General features: G+C 42.7%; 1 protein-coding gene across 1 annotated transcript; it reads left to right on the forward strand.

Moving 5' to 3' along the window:
* The first annotated feature begins 10,238 nt into the window (after positions 1-10,238).
* On the forward strand, positions 10,239-16,777 carry LOC121582751 (pyridoxal (pyridoxine, vitamin B6) phosphatase). Its single transcript, XM_041898831.2, has 2 exons — positions 10,239-11,295; positions 14,143-16,777. The coding sequence occupies exons 1-2, from the start codon at positions 10,695-10,697 to the stop codon at positions 14,475-14,477; spliced, it is 936 nt and encodes a 311-aa protein (XP_041754765.1). The 5' UTR covers positions 10,239-10,694; the 3' UTR covers positions 14,478-16,777.
* Positions 16,778-21,972: the final 5,195 nt, after the last annotated feature.

Here is a 21,972-nt window from a genome sequence, read left to right on the forward strand (position 1 = left end):
ACAGAGGAGCCTCTTAAATAAGTTTCTGGTCTGTGAGAGCCAGAAATCTTGCTTGTTTGTAGGTGACCAAATACTTATTTTCCACCATAATTTGCAAATAAATTCATTAAAGATCCTACAATGTGATTTTCTGGATTTTCTTTTCTTAATTTGTCTGTCATAGTTGACGTGTACCTATGATGAAAATTACAGGCCTCTCTCATCTTTTTAAGTGGGAGAACTTGCACAATTGGTGGCTGACTAAATACTTTTTTTCCCCACTGTAGCTCGGTGTAGCTACAGTATATTGTATTTTGTATCGCCGGGATATTCACCCGTGTGCCTTGTTTTCTCCAGTGTACTACCGAATAAACCATTTATTCTGTGATTTACCCTCCTGCGCCTGACTCCGTCCAAATCACCCACTACAATTGCATTGTATTTGCAGAGAGTCTGAACTATTTATATTCTAGGTTTGATAGTTTTGTTGCATTACAACCTGTAATTTAAATGGATTTCTATTTGGATTTCATGTAATGGACATACACAAAATAGCCCAAATTGGTGAAGTGAAATGAAAAAAATAACTTGTTTCATGAAATTCTAAAACATAAATAACGGAAAAGTGGTGCTTGCATATGTATTCACCCCCTTTGCTATGAAGCACCTAAATAAGATCTGGTGCAACCAATTACCTTCAGAAGTCACATAATTAGTTAAATAAAGTCAAATTGTGTGCAATCTAAGTGTCACATGATCTGTCACATGATCTCAATATATATACACCTGTTCTGAAAGGCCCCAGGGTCTGCAACACCACTAAGCAAGGAGCACCACCAAGCAAGCGGCACCATGAAGACCAAGGAGCTCTCCAAACAGGTCAGGGTGTCACGATCGTTCATTAACGAGAAGGACCAAGGCGCAGCGTGATATGTATTCATATTCACGTACTGAACACACGACAAAACAACAAACGAAACGTGAAGTCCAAGGTAGCACACAAACAACATACCTTACACGGAACAAGATCCCACACAGACTGGTGCCAAACGGCTGCCTAAGTATGGTCCCCAATCAGAGACAACGAGCTACAGCTGCCTCTCTGGCCTCTCTGGCCAACATAGATCTAAACAATCTAGAAACTAAACATAGAAATAAACACAACACGAAATATACACACCCTGACTCAACAAATAACCTTCCCCTGAGTCAGGGCGTGACAGTACCCCCCCCAAAGGTGCGGACTCCGACTTCGCCACATAAACCTAATAGGGTAGGGGCCGGGTGGGCATTCCGCCTCGGAGGCGGATCCGGCTCCGGGTGTAACCACCACGGAGTGGAGCCGCTGACCGGAGCTGGACCAGGCACCGGTGGAACAGGCACGGGCCGTGCCGGACTGGACACACGCACCACTGGCTTGGTGCGGGGAGCAGGAACGGGCCGGACTGGGCTGACGACGCGCACCCCTGGCTTGGTGCGGGGAGCAGGAACGGGCCGTACTGGGCTGACGACGCGCACCACTGGCTTGGTGCGGGGAGCAGAAACGGGCCGTACCGGACTGGCGACGCGCACCACTGGCCTGGTGCGGGGAGCAGGAACGGGCCGGACTGGGCTGACGACGCGCACCACTGGCTTGGTGCGAGGGACAGGAACAGGTCGGACCGGGCTGGCGATGCGCACCACTGGCTTGATGCGAGGAGCAGGAACGGGCCGATCCATACTGGGAACACCCACCACTGGCTTAGTGCGGGAATCAGGAACGGGCCGGACCGGACTGGCGACACGCACCACTCGATTGGTGCGAGGAGCGGGACTGGGTTCCTTCATTAACCCCCGCTCCTTCTGCTGCCTAACCAGCTCCTCCTTCTGCTCCCTCTGCACCAATGACCCCCTTAATCTGGCGGCCTCCTGCTGCCTCGTCTTCCACGGCGTGAGCCCCCACCAACATTTTTTTTGGGCTTGTCTCTCCCCCGTGCTCATGGCCTCCATCCCTCTTGCCAGACACTCGCTCATCTCCTCCCAAGTCCATCCTCTCTCCTCATCATGCTGCTTGATCCAGGATTGGTGGGATCTTCTGTCACGATCGTTCATTAACGAGAAGGACCAAGGCGCAGCGTGATATGTATTCATATTTATTCACGTACTGAACACACGACAAAACAACAAACGAAATGTGAAGTCCAAGGTAGCACACAAACAACATACCTTACACGGAACAAGATCCCACACAGACTGGTGCCAAACGGCTGCCTAAGTATGGTCCCCAATCAGAGACAACGAGCTACAGCTGCCTCTGATTGGGAACCACCCTGGCCAACATAGATCTAAACGATCTAGAAACTAAACATAGAAATAAACACAACACGAAATATACACACCCTGACTCAACAAATAACCGTCCCCTGAGTCAGGGCGTGACACAGGGACAAAGTTGTGGAGAAGTACAGATCAGGGTTGGGTTATAAAAAAATATCTGAAACTTTGAACATCCCACAGAGCACCATTAAATCCATTATTAAAAAATGGAAAGAATATGGCACCACAACAAACGTGCCAAGAGAGGGCCGCCCTCCAAAACTCATGGACCAGGCAAGGAGGGCATTAATCAGAGAGGCAACAAAGAGACCAAAGATAACCCTGAAGGAGCTGCAAAGCTCCACATCGGAGATTTGAGTATCTGTCCATAGGACCACTTTAAGCCGTACACTCCACAGAGCTGGGCTTTACGGAAGAGTGGCCAGAAAAAAAGCCATTGCTTTAAGAAAAAAATAAGCAAACACGTTTGGTGTTCGCCAAAAGGCATGTGGGAGACTCCCCAAACATTTGGAAGTAGGTACTCTGGTAAGATGAGACTAAAATTGAGCTTTTGGCCATCATGGACAACGCTATGTCTGGTGCAAACCCAACACCTCTCATCACCCCGAGAACACCATCCCTACAGTGAAGCATGGTGGTGGCAGCATCATGCTGTGGGGATGTTTTTCATCGGCAGGGACTGGGAAACTGGTCAGAATTGAAGGAATGATGGATGGCGCTAAATACAGGGAAATTCTTGAGAGAAACCTGTTTCAGTCTTCCAGAGATTTGAGACTGGGACGGAGGTTCACCTTCCAGCAGGACAATGACCCTAAGCATACTGCTAAACCAACACTTGAGTGGTTTAAGGGGAAACATTTAAATGTCTTGGAATGGCCTAGTTAAAGCCCAGACCTCAATCCAATTGAGAATCTGTGGTATGACTTAAAGATTGCTGTACACCAGCGGAACCCATCGAACTTGAAGGAGCTGGAGCAGTTTTGCCTAGAAGAATGGGCAAAAATCCCAGTGGCTAGATATGCCAAGCTTATAGAGACATACCACAAGAGACTTGCAGCTGTAATTGCTGCAAAAGGTGGCTCTACAAAGTATTGCATTTTGGGGGGTGAATAGTTATGCACGCTCAAGTTTTCTGTTTCTTTTTTGTCTTATTTCTTGTTTGTTTCACAATAAAAAATATTTTGCATTTTCAAAGGTGTAGGCATGTTATGTAAATCAAATTATACAAACCCCCCAAAAATCCTTTTTAATTCCAGGTTGTAAGGCAACAAAATAGGAAAAATGCCAAGGGGGGTGAATACTTTCGCAAGCAACTGTAGGTCTCTTTTAAAAATGAATCCTGTATATACAACATATAGATACACATTACACCCAAACTATATATATATATATATATATATATATATACACACGTATACACACACTACCTGTCAAAAGTTTTAGAAAACCTACTCATTCAAGGGTTTTTCTTCATTTTTACTATTTTCTACATTGTAGAATAATAGTGAAGACATCAAATCTATGAAATAACACATATGGAATCATGTAGTAACCAAAAAAGTGTTAAACAAATCAAAATATATTTTATATTTGAGATTCTTCAAATAGCCACCCTTTGCCTTGATGACAGCTTTGCACACTCTTGGCATTCTCTCAACCAGCTTCACCTGGAATGCTTTTCCAACAGTCTTGAAGGCGTTCCCACATATGCTGAGCACTTGTTGGCTGCTTTTCCTTCACTCTGCTGTCCGATTCATCCCAAACCATCTCAATTTGGTTGAGGTAGGGGGATTGTGGATGCCAGGTCATCTGATGCAACACTCCATCACTCTCCTTCTTGGTCAAATAGCCCTTACACAGGCTGGAGGTGTGTTGGTTCATTGTCCTGTTGTAAAACAAATGATAGTCCCACTAAGCCCAAACCAGATGCGATGGCGTATCGCTGCATAATGCTGTGGTAGCCATGCAGGTTAAGTGTGCCTTGAATTCTAAATAAATGACAGACAGTGTCACCAGCAAAGCACCCCCACACCATAACACCTCCTCCTCCTTGATTTACGGTGGGAACTACACATGCGGAGATCATCCTTTCACCCACACCGCGTCTCACAAAGACACGGCGGTTGGAACAAAAAATCTCAAATTTGGACTCCAGACCAAAGGACAAATTTCCACCGGTTTAATGTCCATTGCTCGTGTTTCTTGGCCCAAGCAAGTCTCTTCTTATTATTGATGTCCTTTAGTAGTGGTTTCTTCGCAGCAATTCGACCATGAAGGCTTGATTCACACAGTCTCCTCTGAACAGTTGATGTTGAGATGTGTCTGTTACTTGAACTCTGTGAAGCATTTATTTGGGCTGCAATTTCTGAGCCTGGTAACTCTAATGAACTTATCCTCTGCAGCAGAGGTAACTCTGGGCCTTCCATTCCTGTGGCGGTCCTAATGAGATACAGTTTCATCATAGTGCTTGATGGTTTTTGCGACTGCACTTGAAGAAACTTTCAAAGTTCTTGAAATGTTCCGTATTGACTGACCTTCTTGTCTTACAGTAATGATGGACTGTCATTTCTCTTTGCTTTTTTGAGCTGTTCTTGCCATAATATGGACTTGGTCTTTTACCAAATAGGGCTATCTTCTGTATACCCCCCCTACCTTGTCACAACACAACTGATTGGCTCAAACGCATTAAGTTTTAACAAGGCACACCTGTTAATTGAAATGAATTTTCCAGGTGACTACCTCATGAAGCTAGTTGAGAGAATGCCAAGAGTGGGCAAAGCTGTCATCAAGGCAAAGGGTGGCTATTTGAAAAATCTCAAATCTCAAATATATTTTGATTTGTTTAACAGTTTTTTGGATTCCATGTGTTATTTCATCGTTTTGATGTCTTCACTATTATTCTACAATGTAGAAAATAGTACAAATAAAGAAAAACCCTTGAATGAGTAGGTGTTCTAAAACTTTTGACCAGTAGTGTGTATATATAAGTAGAGGGCTGTCAAATAAGGTAATGTGAAATGGGAGTGTGTTTGTCTCTGCTTGCCTGCCTGTCAGTCAGTCAGTCAGTCACATATTTGGGCTGTTAAGATTTAAACATGCTATTTAATCTCTTAATGTTTATCCTTACCACAGGAGGTTGGTGGCACCTTAATTAGGGAGGACAGGCTCGTGGTAATGGCTGGAGCGGAATGGGTGGAATGGTTTCAAATACATCAATGCCATTCCAACATTCCGTTCCAGCCATTATTATGAGCTGTCCTCCCCTCAGCAGCATCCACTGATCCTTACTACAGTCCAGACCCCTTCAACTAGTATCCTCTGTTTACCCAATGTGAGGAATCTACTACTATAGGACCACATAACTTGTTATATATTTTTGCTGACTGTCCAATATCATTCCTCAAGGCATATCAATATTCACTCTAAACTCTAGAGTGCTATATTGAAATCAGTAAGAACGTATGAGTATATGATGGTCAAAGAGCAATCATGTCTTCTGCTTGTTACACCAAAACCATCCCTCCAATCTGAATTCATGTCCTCTGTGTGTTACATCCAAACCCTCCCACTTCTCACCTGTCTTGTATGAAGATGGCAGGTTGGTTGACACTTTGACCCCCCATGGCTCCAGTTCAGAGCTGTCTTGGAGGCTCCATATGCTGCTAGGCAGGGGAAGAAATGTAGATAAGATGTGACATAACTACATTAACTAATTCCCACACCAACTGATTGTCTTTGTTTATTAATTATGTACATGGTTCTATTTATGATTATTCCAAAAGGGTAGGGCTGACATAAGATAACTAGACACTAACCAATATTTTGTTTCAGCAATATTAATCAGCCAACATATCAATATTCAATAAATAGGATGAAAAAGGGGAAACTAATGATTATCTGACCACTTGCGGAACGTGACCAGGCCAATGATAAACTGGTTAAATGTATTGTCGAAAAAAGAGGGGTAGAGATGCATTTGCAGGTGGGAGAGTAATCATTTTTCGCAGTTCGAGTACAATGAAAAATTGCATAAGAAGTGTGAATACAGAGTAAAGCATATTTTATGTTCATACCACAGGCTATACTCAGTGGCAAAACATCCTCAAAGTGGTTGAAAGCGTACCACAAACTGAATAACCTAGTTGTGGACACCTACTTTGAGGATGACCAACATGTGCAGCCAGTGTACAGGTATTTTAAGGACCTAGTTCAGAAAGTATGGGTAATTTTCCAGTACATATATGATGAAATGTTGAGATGAAATAACAGAATCATTATGACCACTGACAAAGACATGATCAGTCTATCATTTTAATGGTAGGTTTATTTGAACAGATCCAGAAAAAACGAATGTCAAAAAGGTTATAAATTGATTTGCATTTTAATGAGGGAAATAAGTATTTGACCCCTCTGCAAAACATGACTTAGTACTTAGGCAAAACCCTTGTTGGCAATCACAGAGGTCAGACGTTTCTTGTAGTTGGCCACCAGGTTTGCACACATCTCAGGAGGGATTTTGTCCCACTCCTCTTTGCAGATCTTCTCCAAGTCATTAAGGTTTCGAGCCTGACGTTTGGCAACTCGAACCTTCAGCTCCCTCCACAGATTTTCTATGGGATTAAGGTCTGGAGACTGGCTAGGCCACTCCAGGACCCTAATGTGCTTCTTCTTGAGCCAATCCTTTGTTGCCTTGGCCTTAAGTTTTGGGTCATTGTCATGCTGGAATACCAATCCACGACCCATTTTCAATGCCCTGGCTGAGGGAAGGAGGTTCTCACCCAAGATTTGACGGTACATGGCCCCGTCCATCGTCCCTTTGATGCGGTGAAGTTGTCCTGTCCCCTTAGCAGAAAAACACCCCCAAAGCATAATGTTTCCACCTCCATGTTTGACGTGGGGATGGTGTTCTTGGGGTCATAGGCAGCATTCCTCCTCCTCCAAACACGACGAGTTGAGTTGATGCTAAAGAGCTCCATTTTGGTCTCATCTGACCACAACACATTCACCCAGTTCTCCTCTGAATCATTCAGATGTTCGTTAGCAAACTTCAGACGGGCCTGTATATGTGCTTTCTTGAGCAGGGGGACCTTGCGGGCACTGCAGGATTTCAGTCCTTCACGGCATAGTGTGTTACCAATTGTTTTCTTGGTGACTATGGTCCCAGCTGCCTTGAGATCATTGACAAGATCCTCCCGTGTAGTTCTGGGCTGATTCCTCACCGTTCTCATGATCATTGCAACTCCACGAGGTGAGATCTTGCATGGAGCCCCAGGCCAAGGGAGATTGACAGTTATTTTGTGTTTCTTCCATTTGCGAATAATCACTGTTGTCACCTTCTCACCAAGCTGCTTGGCGATGGTCTTGTAGTCCATTCCAGCCTTGTGTAGGTCTACAATCTTGTCCCTGACATCCTTGGAGAGCTCTTTGGTCTTGGCCATGGTGGAGAGTTTGGAATCTGATTGATTGATTGCTTCTGTGGACAGGTGTCTTTTATACAGGTAACAAGATGAGATTAGGAGCACTCCCTTTAAGAGTGTGCTCCTAATCTCAGCTCGTTACCTGTATAAAAGACACCTGGGAGCCAGAAATCTTTCTGATTGAGAGGGGGTCAAATACTTATTTCCCTCATTAAAATGCAAATCAATTTGTAACATTTTTTACATGCGTTTTTCTGGATTTTTTTGTTGTTATTCTGTCTCTCACTGTTCAAATAAACCTACCATTAAAATTATAGACTGATTATTTATTTGTCAGTGGGCAAACGTACAATTTCAGCAGGGGATCAAATACTTTTTTCCCTCACTGTACATGACTCAATTATTGAATGGCTACTCATAACAACATCCCTAACAATAGTTCCCTAAACGTATGTTGCATGTATGTTCATTTTATTTTATTTGTATCATGCAATTCAGAGTTCAATTGTATTCTGCCATGTGAATGAATTAAATGAATTGGAATTTGTAATATCTAATGAATAATAAGGACAAAGCACTAGTCATGTCTAATAGACTGTGTAATTTTAGCCATGAATTTGCCACGACCCACAGCCTCCTGATAAGTTTTCTAGATTGCTTGTCATCCGCACACCGTATGTGGCGGACAAGGCTCCCTTGTTATCACAGGGTCAACAACGTTAGGAGAATGGCATTTATCTTCTCCCAATATATTTACAGCTATCGTACACACAGAAGGAAGGGATAGAAGGAAGGAAGAGGCTCAAGTGTAAACAATCGGCTTGTGAAATCGGCCAGTGTGAAGGCTACTTTCAGGCCATGTTCTTCTTCTTCTTCTTCTTCTTCAGTAGGGTTTATCGGCGGTTGGCATCCAACGTTATGGTGCATTACCGCCACCTACCGTACTGGAATGTGGGCCAGAGACAGGGAGAAACTAAATCCTACCTGCCAACCAATAATCACACTTTCCTGATGGATGCTTTCCTATCACGTTTAATGTCTTATTCAACTGGCTGTGTCCCACCCTTAATCTTGTAAAAATAGCCTCCTCTCTTCTGTCCCTTCCTGCCGTCCTCCCCTCCCCGACTTTCCTGTACTTGAAATAAATGCCTTCCCTTATTATTTCTATTCCACTGCTCCTGCCATCTCTGCACCATCACTGTATATATCAGTCATTTTGCCTCTGCCTTGCTCATTGACACTTCCACATCAACATCCCCACTACTACGTGCTTGTTTAGCCTGTTCATCTACTGCCTCGTTCCCCTCCACCCCCACATGGGCTGGGACCCAAGTAAATCTTATCTGAATACCCATCTGTTTAATCCTGCCATGGTTTTGTAGCACCTCATAAAGCAGGTATTGTCTGCTACGTGAGCTAAAGGACTGGAGACTCATTAACACTGCACATGAATCAGAGCAAATAACTATTCTGTCTGGTTTAACTTCCTCCACCCACTGCAAGGCCAACAGTATGGCCATCAGCTCAGCCGTATATACAGCCAGATTATCTGTAATACGTTTCTGACTTCCACCCTACATTCCTGCACTACAAATGCTGACCCAGTACGTCCTGTCCTTGGATCTTTTGAACCATCTGTGTAAATGGCCACAAAATCCTGATACACATTTTCCAGATGTCTCTTGAAGAAATCAGCTGGATCAACCCCCTCCCTATCTTTCTGTAGTCTCTCCAACACTTCTAGATCATCAGGCCATGTTATGCAGTGTGCTTTGAATTTGAAGTGGAGATCTAATTGCATAGTGTGAGATGCTGCCACCATTTCAGATTGGTGACATTAACTTAACATACAACTTTCTCTCCATGGCCCTCCTCTCCACGGCCCTCCTCTCCATGTGCATCCTCTCTCCTTGGCTCCTGAACTAGCGCAAGAGAACATAGAGAGAGAAATATTATTAGATACATAAGTAATTGATCAGATACATCATGCGGCATATTTACAAAAAAATATTTCGGGTTTTAATAGTTATTAATGCTAACACACACTGAAGAATTAGTCTTTATTTACGATGACGTTGCAAGTGCAGATATTGCCCACCCCTTCAGTGGGGTTTATCGGCGGTTGGCATCCAACGTTATGGTGCATTACCGCCACCTATCGTACTGGAGTGTGTGTGGGCCAGAGACTGGGATAAACTAAATCCTACCTGCCAACCCCGTTGCTCTTAAAAAAAGATAACAACATATTTGACACTATATCTAATGACGTTCTACTCAATATACTCTTTGAACTAATTTCCTGTATCCCCTTCTCCCTCATACTAGATCTCATCCTCTCTCTTTCCCTCTGATACTGCCCACACTGTAGCAATACATGCTCCACGGTCTCTGTTTCCTGACAGTAATCACACTTTCCTGTTGGGAACACGACGCTTATTGCGTCAGCCGTTACTTAAACAAATCCTTAGGACCAATGAGAGTAGAGCTACTGAGTTTGGACGTCACATACACATGTCCATATATGGCATTGCGTTGGCAGCTCTATTGGATTTCTATCCGGAGACATCCCTGGAACCCATACCAATATGGCTTAGCCGCACAAAAACTGTAACGGGCAAGTTTCACTGTTTTTACTGTCTGCGCAAGTTGTCAGGAGTGTTACATGTAACTCAATGTTGTAAACAGTAATCGCCGGTCAATAGGCCTAATGGTTAAAGACGAAGCGCCGTGTTATTGCAAAATATGCTTGGTGGGTGGGTCTTAAATGCCAGCGCCAATGAAACGAATAGAATGAGTGCTGTATAACAGACGGGGACGTTTCATTATTTATTTTTTATATATAATATCCATTTATCACTGTTGTGCGCAAGGGAGGTGGAACTAGAGGGAACTAACTGTCCTTGTTCGTTCTATTTGACTGGCGTAATCATATCTTGCTGTAGACAACCACACGCGAGGTTGTTCCTCAACACATCGTTCAGAATGGCTGGGCTGGTGAGTAGCAGAGGGTGTCACAAAATCAGGAGTTCCCAAATAAGAGAGCTTCTCGATTCCAAGCTCAACGTCCTTTTTGATTGCGACGGAGTCATCTGGAATGGCGAAACGGTAGTGGCAGGCGCGCCAGAAGTGGTGACACTACTGAAACAACAAGGCAAAAAGGTATTTTTCATCACCAACAACTGTACTAGGCCCAGAGCGAGCTACGTGACGAAGTTTATCCGGTTGGGCTTCACTGATGTCGCAGAGGAGGAGATCTTCAGCTCGGCGTACTGCTCTGCGGCTTACCTGCGAGACGTGGCGAAGTTGCAGGGCAAGGTGTATGTCATAGGGTGCCAGGGCGTTGTGAAGGAGCTACGGGATGCTGGGGTTCCCATAGTGGAGGAGGACACTGACGCACCTACTGGGACCATTTACGACTACCCGTTGGACCCAGACGTGAAGGCAGTGCTGGTGGGATATGACGAGAAATTTGATTTCATAAAACTGGCCAAAGCCTGCTGCTACTTACAGAATACTGAGTGCCTGTTTCTGGCCACTGACCCTGACCCTTGGCACCCACTGCGAGGAGGCAGAATAACACCAGGTAGGTGTTTCACTGGTGAGGGTCCTGCTGGCTTTTGTTCCAGTCCAGCACTAGCACAGCTGATGTAAAGAGATTCTCCGGGACTGTTTTATACTTTTTAGCCAGTAGTTCTGAAAGTAGCACTCACCAGCCAAAAGTGGTCCCCGAAAATTGTGTACAATGTGCGAGGGGGCTGAAGCTCATTGACTAGAACTCTAATTGCTAGGGGACTGGCCCATGTGGGGGGAAATGTAGGGAATATGGCTCTGCACAGCTTCCAGAAAACAGTTGCTTTCAAACTAGGGATTTCGTGGCTAATTGAGGTAAAACAGTAATTCTGCTCATAGATTATGCATGTATGAACTAGTGATGGGAAACAGAGGCTTTCAGAAGGCTTTGGCGCTTTCACCAAATTGTGCCAAAATCAGTTCATTACTCAGAGCTTCATTTTCTCTTCACAGTGCCCATTAGTGACATTACATTTACATTTACATTTACGTCATTTAGCAGACGCTCTTATCCAGACATCTGCTGGTCAGCAATGAATAGCTACGTTTGATCATCAGAGAGGTTTTTTCTCCCATTATCATCAAAACTCTGGTGCAGTGGTAAATTGTTGGCTTTAGTAGCTTATAATCAGTTGGAATTCCCTTTTTTTGCCTTCTAGTTTACCATTTAAAAAACCCAGAATCTATGGCATTATTTAGGATGCTTAAGACAAAGCTTATACTATATTAAATTAAACCAATTATTTGAATAACAGTGCAGGAAGTCTGGTTTCACATAACAATTTTCAAAATAGTGTGTCTTTAACGGGATTTGACCTCATACCCTCACATCCCTGAATGTCCCATAGTTCCCTACTCTACCAGCTAAGCTACCAGTAAGGTTAAAGTTTTTTTACAAAATCCTAACTATATTTGTAAGTACGGTGTCCAGTAGAAGTCCGTGTTTAAAAGCAGCTTGAAATCGAGGAAAGCACCGGAACCACGGCAAACTCAGTGTGATCTCGCATTTTGCAACAAACTGTTTGAAAAAGCATGTGATCAAACTAAGCTTCGGACGTCATTGATGACGTACTACTGATAAAGCGATGCACTCATCGGCACACTGATTTGAAGTTAGCTGCTTAACGATTTCTATGCATGCCTCGGAGCTCCGGTATCAAACATAATATCACTAGTATGAACTACACATTGACACAAAGCGGTTGGTTTAAAAAATACTGGAGTGATAGAGGTAGATATGTGTAGGGGTAAGGTGACTACGCATCAGGATATATGATAAACAGAGTAGCAGCAGCGTATATGATGATTATGTGTGAGTGGGTGTGTAGAGTCAGTATAAACTTTATATTATATGCATATGTGTGTGAGCAAATGATGGAGTGAGTGTCAGTGAGCGTGTAGGGCCCTGTGAGTGTGCATAGATGGTGCAACTCAGGTTCATCTCAGATAGTCCATGTAGCCATTTTGTTAGCTATTTAGCAGTTTTATGGCTTGGGGATAGAAGCTGTTCAGGAGTCAGACTTGATGCACCGGTACCGCTTGCCGTGCGGAAGCAGAGAGAACAGTCTATGGCTTGGGTGGCTGGATACCCATTTTCCGGCCCTTCCTTTGGAGGTCCTGGATGGCAGGGAGCTTGGACCCAGTGATGTACTGAGCTGTCCGCACCACCCTCTGTAGTGCCATGCGATCAAGGGCGGTGCTATTGCCATACCAAGCGGTGATGCAGACAGTCAAGATGCTCTCAATGGTACAGCTGTATAACTTTTTGAGGATTTGAGGGCCCATGCCAAACCTTTTCAACCTCCTGAGGGGGACTGTGCACGTGTGTGCAGACCATTTTAAGTCCTTAATGATTTGGACACCTACTAATCATGATTAGTTGAATCAGATGTGTTAGTGCTGGGCTGGAACGAAAGTTTGCACATCCTGTAGTTCACCAGGGGACCATTATCTACTTCAATTTCACCTCAATGTAACAGGGTGAATAGGGACACCATGTAGAAAGGGTTTACTACATTTTAGCCCTGTGGTGCCTGGACATACAGTATCCACATATTCATTGAGACCTGTCATGTAAACTTTTCACAGCGCACTAGGTTGGTTGAGCACACCTGTTGGTTAAACAGTTAGTTTGTATCAGAGAAATGTGTCGTCAGTATTTGGTAGACATGGGCAGTTGTGTAGAATGGCTTTGAATGCTGTGTGAAGTGCAACTCAATCCGTTTTTACTCCCAGCAACACACACATGATGTCTTCTATTGTGTGCTGCTCTGTTCATGAAATTAAGGATACTGCACATAATGTTGTTTACAGATTGAACCCTGACAAAGGTTGTTTTGGGCATTCCTCACTGTTTGGCTAAGTGGTCACCTGTACTGGTCCTGGAGCACTACTGGTGTCTATTTGGATATTAGGTTTTGAAGGCAGGCATTTTTTCCAGCACAACACACACACACACACACACACACACACACAAACATCCTATCAAGGTACAGTCAACTACTAATAAGTGCACATCAAATAAGTGTAAGCTCTGTTGAAGAGCAGTGCAGTTCACCAATTGGTTTTATTTTACTTGACAATAAAAAATATCAAATCAGCTCCAGTTGACAACAGGCATTACAAATACATAATTTTTAGTTTTGGATTATTTTTAGTGTGGCTTCAAAACAGCCCCAAGCCGTTGTATTGCTGAATCAAGAATATTCGTGCTGGGCTGGAACAAAAGCTTGGACACCTTAAGAATGAGGGTTGCTGACCACTGCTGTACGTCAGTATGCCGTTTACAAGTTAAACATTGAAAAGGTAGTAGCTGGTAATCTTCCCTGACTCTCTGGCGCCGCTTCCTCCTCTCCCTCAGGTTCGGGAAGCCTCACGGCCGCTGTGGAGACGGCCAGCAGCAGGAAAGCCATGGTGATCGGGAAGCCCAGCTGCTTCATGTTCGAGTGCATTGCCAGCCAGTTCAACCTGGACCCCGGCCAGTCCCTCATGGTGGGTGACCGTCTGGAGACTGACATCCTGTTTGGGGCTAACTGTGGCCTGGACACCATGCTCACCCTCACCGGAGTGTCCACTCTGGAGGAGGCGCAGGGCTACAAGGACAGTGATGACCCTGAGCGGAAGGACTTTGTGCCAGATTACGTGGTGGAGACCATTGCCGATTTCATTTTAGCGTATGAAGAGGAGGAAGGCTGAGGAGGACTCTAGAAAGAGCAGACCCCTGAAGCTGTGCCAGTGCTTAAGAGACCTGGGTCATGTTCATTAGAGCACGCAACCGAAAGCGTTTTAAACTGTTTTGCAACAGAAAGTGAAAATTCCCTCCCTGTTTAATTTGGTGCCTAATGAACATGACCCTGGATATATCAGAAAAGGGATTAGTTTGGTGGTGTTATGCACAGTCATTTGTAAAGCCTTTATGAAGTCAGTGTGATGTGTTATAGCACTTGCCACAGGCATGCTCTGCTTTTAATGCCGAGAATCTTTGTCATGATGCAAGTAAAGATGTTGTGTGGCATAACATTTTGGAAATGTTTTTGCAGTTTACATGCTTATGGCAAGTGATAATGACATTGGCCAGGATTCAATCAGAGGTGCGTTGTAGACAAGCCCATTTCACTACAGACAATGGAGATCGCATTCACGATAAACGCTGAAGATGTCGACTCAAGTGGAAATTATATTAAAAATGTCAAGCGCTGTGGGCTTGTTTACAACACGTCTTTGATTGAATCCCGGTCATTGTGTAGTATTTTGGAAAGCTTTATGAATGGTGACATGAGACCACCTGGAAAATGATATACTGACACAAATAATACAGTGTGAGACACCCCATCTGGTTGTAGTTCCTAGTGTTCATTCTTTGGGAGATTTATTGGTGTAGTAGGAATGTCTTTGGTTGTACTGTAGTATGTCATAGACGTCACCATATAAGCCCAATAGACAACTTGTTCCTTGAGACCATCCAGTGTTGAAATGGATCGGTATCAATCAAAGTGAATCATAACATCCAATGTCAATGGACTGAAGTTGTATAAACCCGCAGAACCAACTGTGCTGTTCCACAGTCAAAGCATAAGATAATGTAAGCTGAATGCTTCCCTTGCAGCACCTTCATCTTTAGTATACCAAACCAAATGTTATTTTTGGAGCCAACTGTCCAACATTTAGCTCTGGATATATTGAAATCGGGCTAGATAATTGGTTTGATGGAAATAGGGATAAAGACTTGGTTTGATGTTGTCAAACCTTTGCTAATATGTGTGTCAGCAACCTCGCTGTAGTTTTGGATCATTTGGTTAATGAATCCTTGACTGTAACGAAACATGACATGGAAATTAATAAAAGTTCTCACTTCTCACCTTTCTAAAGAACAGAGCATACGAGTGATCCTGAATTGATCATTTCCAACAATGAAATGTGTAGGACTGTACTTGGATCTAATTACCTTCAACTGATCAATTCTACAAGTAATAATATTTGAATAGAAGTGATACTAATGTTCAATTAACTGAAATGTGAATTTGCAGTGGAAAATATTGTACAGTAGTTTGGTATTTGAAAATCAAAAAGGAACTAGTATGTTCCTTAACCATAACACTATAGAATGTTAAAAGTTGCTCAAATGTTAGCTATTAGGTATATTTGGGAACTGGATCTTCAATGTTTTCTTGGTTGTGTTTTTTATCGACAGATTGTTATTAATCTGAAGAAGGTTGTGTGGATTTCAGTAAGGGTAATAACAATTATTTTAATTGAGGGTATCACCATTTTTTGTGTCTTTTTACTTAGCTAGAGATTGTGCTGGAATTTAATTTAAAAACTTTAAAGACACATTTTCATACTGTAGATAAAGTACCTATTTCAATGGAATGCCAAGCTGTTTTGTGTGAACTTCATAGACATTCTGCATATCGTGAATTAGGTTTGTACATTACTTAATGTAGTGCTCATTTGCATTTCGTTTTTTAATTTAAACTCTTGCTTTGTATCATTTCTGTCAAACTTGTTCTCTACCAGGTTGTCTCCAAATATGTTATGATGGAGAAAGCCCTTGAGGTCAAAATGTTCCTCAATATTTTCTTAATACATCAAGTCAGCAAATTAAGTTTAGGCTGAAGTTGAAGCCGGTCAAGGCTAGACTGTGTAATAACACACAAACTGGAAATTACTAATACACTCTCCTCCATATGTATTTGGACAGTGAAGCAAAAATATTACATTTGGCTCTATACTCCAGCATTTTAGATTTGAGATAGAATGTATCATATTAGGTGACATTACAGAATGTCAGCTTTTATGAGGGTATTTTCATACATACTGTATCTGTTTTACCATTTAGAACTTAAAGCAGCTTATGTATCTAGTTCCCCAATTTGAAGAAGTCATAAATATTTGGACAAATTCACTTAGTGTATTAACCCTTTACACTCGTGGGAATTGGCCTATATGGATAGGGCTAAATTGAACTTTCTTACAGAATAAATATATAAAGCATATTATGCATAAGTAATTGAAATGGAACAGTTTGGAGATTATGGCAAAATTATTAGACAAAAGTTGGTGGACAACAGTTCAACCCACACAAGGCTGAATCGAAACATACAGTGGGGGAAAAAAGTATTTAGTCAGCCACCAATTGTGCAAGTTCTCCCACTTAAAAAGATGAGAGGCCTGTAATTTTCATCATAGGTACACGTCAACTATGACAGACAAAATTAGATTTTTTTTCTCCAGAAAATCACATTGTAGGATTTTTTTATGAATTTATTTGCAAATGATGGTGGAAAATAAGTATTTGGTCAATAACAAAGGTTTCTCAATACTTTGTTATATACCCTTTGTTGGCAATGACACAGGTCAAACGTTTTCTGTAAGTCTTCACAAGGTTTTCACACACTGTTGCTGGTATTTTGGCCCATTCCTCCATGCAGATCTCCTCTAGAGCAGTGATGTTTTGGGGCTGTCGCTGGGCAACACGGACTTTCAACTCCCTCCAAAGATTTTCTATGGGGTTGAGATCTGGAGACTGGCTAGGCCACTCCAGGACCTTGAAATGCTTCTTACGAAGCCACTCCTTCGTTGCCCGGGCGGTGTGTTTGGGATCATTGTCATGCGGAAAGACCCAGCCACGTTTCATCTTCAATGCCCTTGCTGATGGAAGGAGGTTTTCACTGAAAATCTCACGATACATGGCCCCATTCATTCTTTCCTTTACACGGATCAGTCGTCCTGGTCCCTTTGCAGAAAAACAGCCCCAAAGCATGATGTTTCCACCCCCATGCTTCACAGTAGGTATGGTGTTCTTTGGATGCAACTCAGCATTCTTTGTCCTCCAAACACGACGAGTTGAGTTTTTACCAAAAATATTTTCTGGATTTTTTTTCTTCTCAATTTGTCTGTCATAGTTGACGTGTACCTATGATGAAAATTACAGGCCTCTCTCATCTTTTTAAGTGGGAGAACTTGCACAATTGGTGGCTGACTAAATACTTTTTTCCCCCACTGTACTATTGATTTGATGTGCATGTTACATGTATTGTACTTTTCGCCGCATTTGATAATGAAATCTGAAAATACTCTCAGTACATTCAGCAACATAAGAATATTCCTTGAAAATGTGGGGTAGGTGCAACATAAGACAAAAAAATCACAAGGGTTTGAGTGAGGACTATCTGGTGTCTCCAAGTAGCCACTCACCTCTCCAAAGTGTGCACAGTTCCTAAGTAATTTCAATGCACTTTTATGACTCAGAATCAAACTATAAGGTGCTTTGAGCTCTCCTAGCTGTGCTGTTGAGGAACTAGCAAGCAAACCGATTTATTTGTTTGGAACAACCCTGCATCCCCACCATCACACAATTACTGTTGTTGTTTACGCAATCCAAAAATTGCCCATTTGAAATCGCAATCTGGGTCAGGTGGGCATAATTTGAAAGCTTGTTCTATTGCCAACATGACTAGCTTAGTTATAAAATACGATCTTACAGTATTAAGCTTTCACAATGCAATTCAGGGAAACCGATCGTAATTTTGGTGCACACAGAAATGAGTCATGAGTGCATTCAGGTGCGTGTTCTAAACAAAGATAGGCTCATTCTGTTTAGAACAACCCAGGGTATGACGCCATGTCATCTTGTAACTGTACATGAAACATAGTGATCATAAACGTTGACAATGTATATGTCATGATTTTTATGATATGGAAATGTGAAGTGTACATTTGAACTCACAGGTGTTTGGCTTGCTTGTAAGCGGTATTTATTACAATCCCCAACGTCTATTCTTCCAAAATAAAGCAATTCCTTCACTCAGACAACAAAAAAGTTGCTCAATTCCCGGGAGGGATGGGGCAACTTCTTGTTGCGTGCTCAAGTTCAGAACGGCTGTCAGTCAAAACCCATACAGCGCTGTGAAGTGCAGAGCCTGAGCTCTGTCATTTATAAACTGGGTGGTTCAAGCTCTGAATGCTGATTGGCTGACAGCCGTGGTATATCAGACCGTATGACAAGTTATAAAATACGATCTTACAGTATTAAGCTTTCACAATGCAATTCAGGGAAACCGATCGTAATTTTGGTGCACACAGAAATGAGTCATGAGTGCATTCAGGTGCGTGTTCTGTTTAGAACAACCCAGGGTATGACGCCATGTCATCTTGTAACTGTACATGAAACATAGTGATCATAAACGTTGACAATGTATATGTCATGATTTTTATGATATGGAAATGTGAAGTGTACATTTGAACTCACAGGTGTTTGGCTTGCTTGTATGACATCAAAGCGGTATTTATGACAATCCCCAACGTTTGTGGTGTATGACCAATATACCACAGCTAAGGGCTGTATCCAGGCACTCCGCGTTGCGTCGTGCATAAAAACAGCCCTTGGCCGTGGTATATTGGCCATATACCACACCCCCTCGGGCCTTATTGCTTAAGTATAGCATGTTACTGTACAGCCACTACGTTCCAATTAAGGTGCTTATCAGTGCCCAAATCTGCCATTTTCAACCCTTATACGGGTACGAGCATAAAGGGTTAAAGTATTCAAAACTTTAGTATTTGGCCCCATATTCCTTGCACACAATGCCTACATCAAGCTTGTGACTAAAAACATGTTGGATGCATTTGCGGTGTTTCCCAATAGGAACTGAGTGGTGAATAATGTCTTGTCATTTTTATTGTAAGAAAAATAAGCTGTTTCTGAACACTCCTACATCCATATGTGGATGCTACCGTGATTATGGATAATCATGAATGGATTATGAATAATGATGAGTGAGAAGGTTAAAGAGGCACAATAATCACCCCCATTTCACCCCCCCACCTCCCAAAAAAAAAATCCTAACCTGAATGCATGTTTTGTTGTAGACTCAGTTACTTTCTCACTCATCATTATTCATGATTAATTCATGATTTATCTTAATCATGGCAGCATCAAGATTAATTTAGAAGTGTTCAGAAACCTCTTATCTACTCACTTAAAAGGAAATTACTCCAGTCAGCATACACCATTCAGTTACTATTGGGCAAAACATAACCTCGTCTCCAGGCTATTGCACACAGCGCATATAAGCCTGTGACATCAATGATTCAAAGTTGGCCCTAGTGGGAGTGACCATAGAATTCTATGGGAGTGACCTTACTGAGTAAAGTATTAGTCATAATTTAATTTTAGCGAATCACACGACTGATGCGTGGCTCCGTAAACAAAGGTGCACAAGACACGTACAGGGGAGCGTTAGGGGGAAGGTGTTGTAGGAGATGATTGATTGGTTGGTAGATTAAGCCTCCCTGTATTTGCTAACAAAGGCCAAGTTTGAGTGTTGGTCCACAACACTCTTTGTGCATTTGGGCGGAAGTGTCTGGGAACGAGATTAGGCTAAACATAACCAAAACAAACTGCATCCAACAAGTTTTTAGAGTCACAAGCTTGATGAAGTCATTGTGTGCAACGAATATGGGACTAAATACTAAACTTTTGACTACTTTAATGCCCTATAACCGAATTTGTCCAAATACACAACTTATTCACATGGGGGGACTAGATACATAGAGTGCTTTCATTTCTAAATGGTAAAACAGATATGTATGAAAATACCCTCAAATAAAAAGGTGACCTTCTGTACTGTTGCCTCATATGAAACATTTGATCTCAAATCCAAAATGCTGGAGTATAGAGCCAAATAAAACAATTTATCTTCACTATCCAAACACATATGGAGGGGAGTGTATATATACAGTGCCTTCAGAAAGTATTCACACCTCTTTTTCTACATTTTGTTGTATTACAAATTGGGATTAAAATGGATGTCATTTTTTGCCAACAATCTACACAAAATACTCTGTCAAAGTGGAAGAAAAATTACCCCCAAAAAATATTACACTAATATACCTGTATCTTGATTAGATAAGTATTCAACCCCCTGAGTCAATACATGTCTTTCTGGGTAAGTCTCTAAGAGCTTTGCACACCTGGATTGTACAATATTTGCCCATTATTCTGAAGAAATTGTGTCAAGCTGTCTAGTTGGTTGTTGATCATTGCTAGAAAGCCATTTTCAAGTCTTGCCATAGATTTTCAAACCGATTTAAGTCTAAATTGTAACTAGGCCACTTAGGAACATTCACTGGTAAGCAACTCCAGTGCCTTCAGAAAGTATTCATACCCCTTGACTTATTCCACATTTTGTTGTGTTACAGCCTGAAATCAAAATTGATTAAATATAATTTTTTTATTAACCCATCTACACGCAATACCCCATAATGACAAAGTGAAAACTTGTTTTTAGAAATTTTTGCTATTTTTTGGAGAATTAAATACACTGCTCAAAAAAATTAAGGGAACACTAAAATAACACATCCTAGATCTGAATGAATGAAATAATCTTATTAAATACTTTTTTCTTTACATAGTTGAATGTGCTGACAACAAAATCACACAACTCCTAGACAGTCTGTGGTGCGTGGATGGAGCGAGATATGATGTCCCAGATGTGCTCAATTGGATTCAGGTCTGGGGAACGGGCGGGCCAGTCCATAGCATCAATGCCTTCCTCTTGCAGGAACTGCTGACACACTCCAGCCACATGAGGTATAGCATTGTCTTGCATTAGGAGGAACCCAGGGCCAACCGCACCAGCATATGGTCTCACAAGGGGTCTGAGGATCTCATCTCGGTACCTAATGGCAGTCAGGCTACCTCTGGCGAGCACATGGAGGGCTGTGCGGCCCCCCAAAGAAATGCCACCCCACACCATGACTGACCCACCGCCAAACTGGTCATGCTGGAGGATGTTGCAGGCAGCAGAACGTTCTCCACAGCGTCTCCAGACTCTGTCACGTCTGTCACATGTGCTCAGTGTGAACCTGCTTTCATCTGTGAAGAGCACAGGGCGCCAGTGGCGAATTTGCCAATCTTGGTGTTCTCTGGCAAATGCCAAACGTCCTGCACGGTGTTGGGCTGTAAGCACAACCCCCACCTGCGGACGTCAGGCCCTCATACCACCCTCATGGAGTCTGTTTCTGACCGTTTGAGCAGACACATGCACATTTGTGGCCTGCTGGACGTCATTTTGCAGGGCTCTGGCAGTGCTCCTCCTGCTCCTCCTTGCACAAAGGCGGAGGTAGCGGTCCTGCTGCTGGGTTGTTGCCCTCCTATGGCCTCCTCCACGTCTCCTGATGTACTGGC

Source organism: Coregonus clupeaformis, chromosome 15, assembly GCF_020615455.1.
Source record: "Coregonus clupeaformis isolate EN_2021a chromosome 15, ASM2061545v1, whole genome shotgun sequence".
In the NCBI taxonomy this organism is placed as follows: Eukaryota; Metazoa; Chordata; class Actinopteri; order Salmoniformes; family Salmonidae; genus Coregonus; species Coregonus clupeaformis.

Excerpts from the sequence above, each read along its gene's own strand:
- LOC121582751 (XM_041898831.2), top strand. The coding sequence starts at position 10,695 with ATGGCTGGGCTGGTGAGTAGCAGAGGGTGTCACAAAATCAGGAGTTCC. Across the intron at positions 11,296-14,142 it reads AGGAGGCAGAATAACACCAG|GTTCGGGAAGCCTCACGGCC; the intron begins GTAGGTGTTTCA and ends CCTCTCCCTCAG.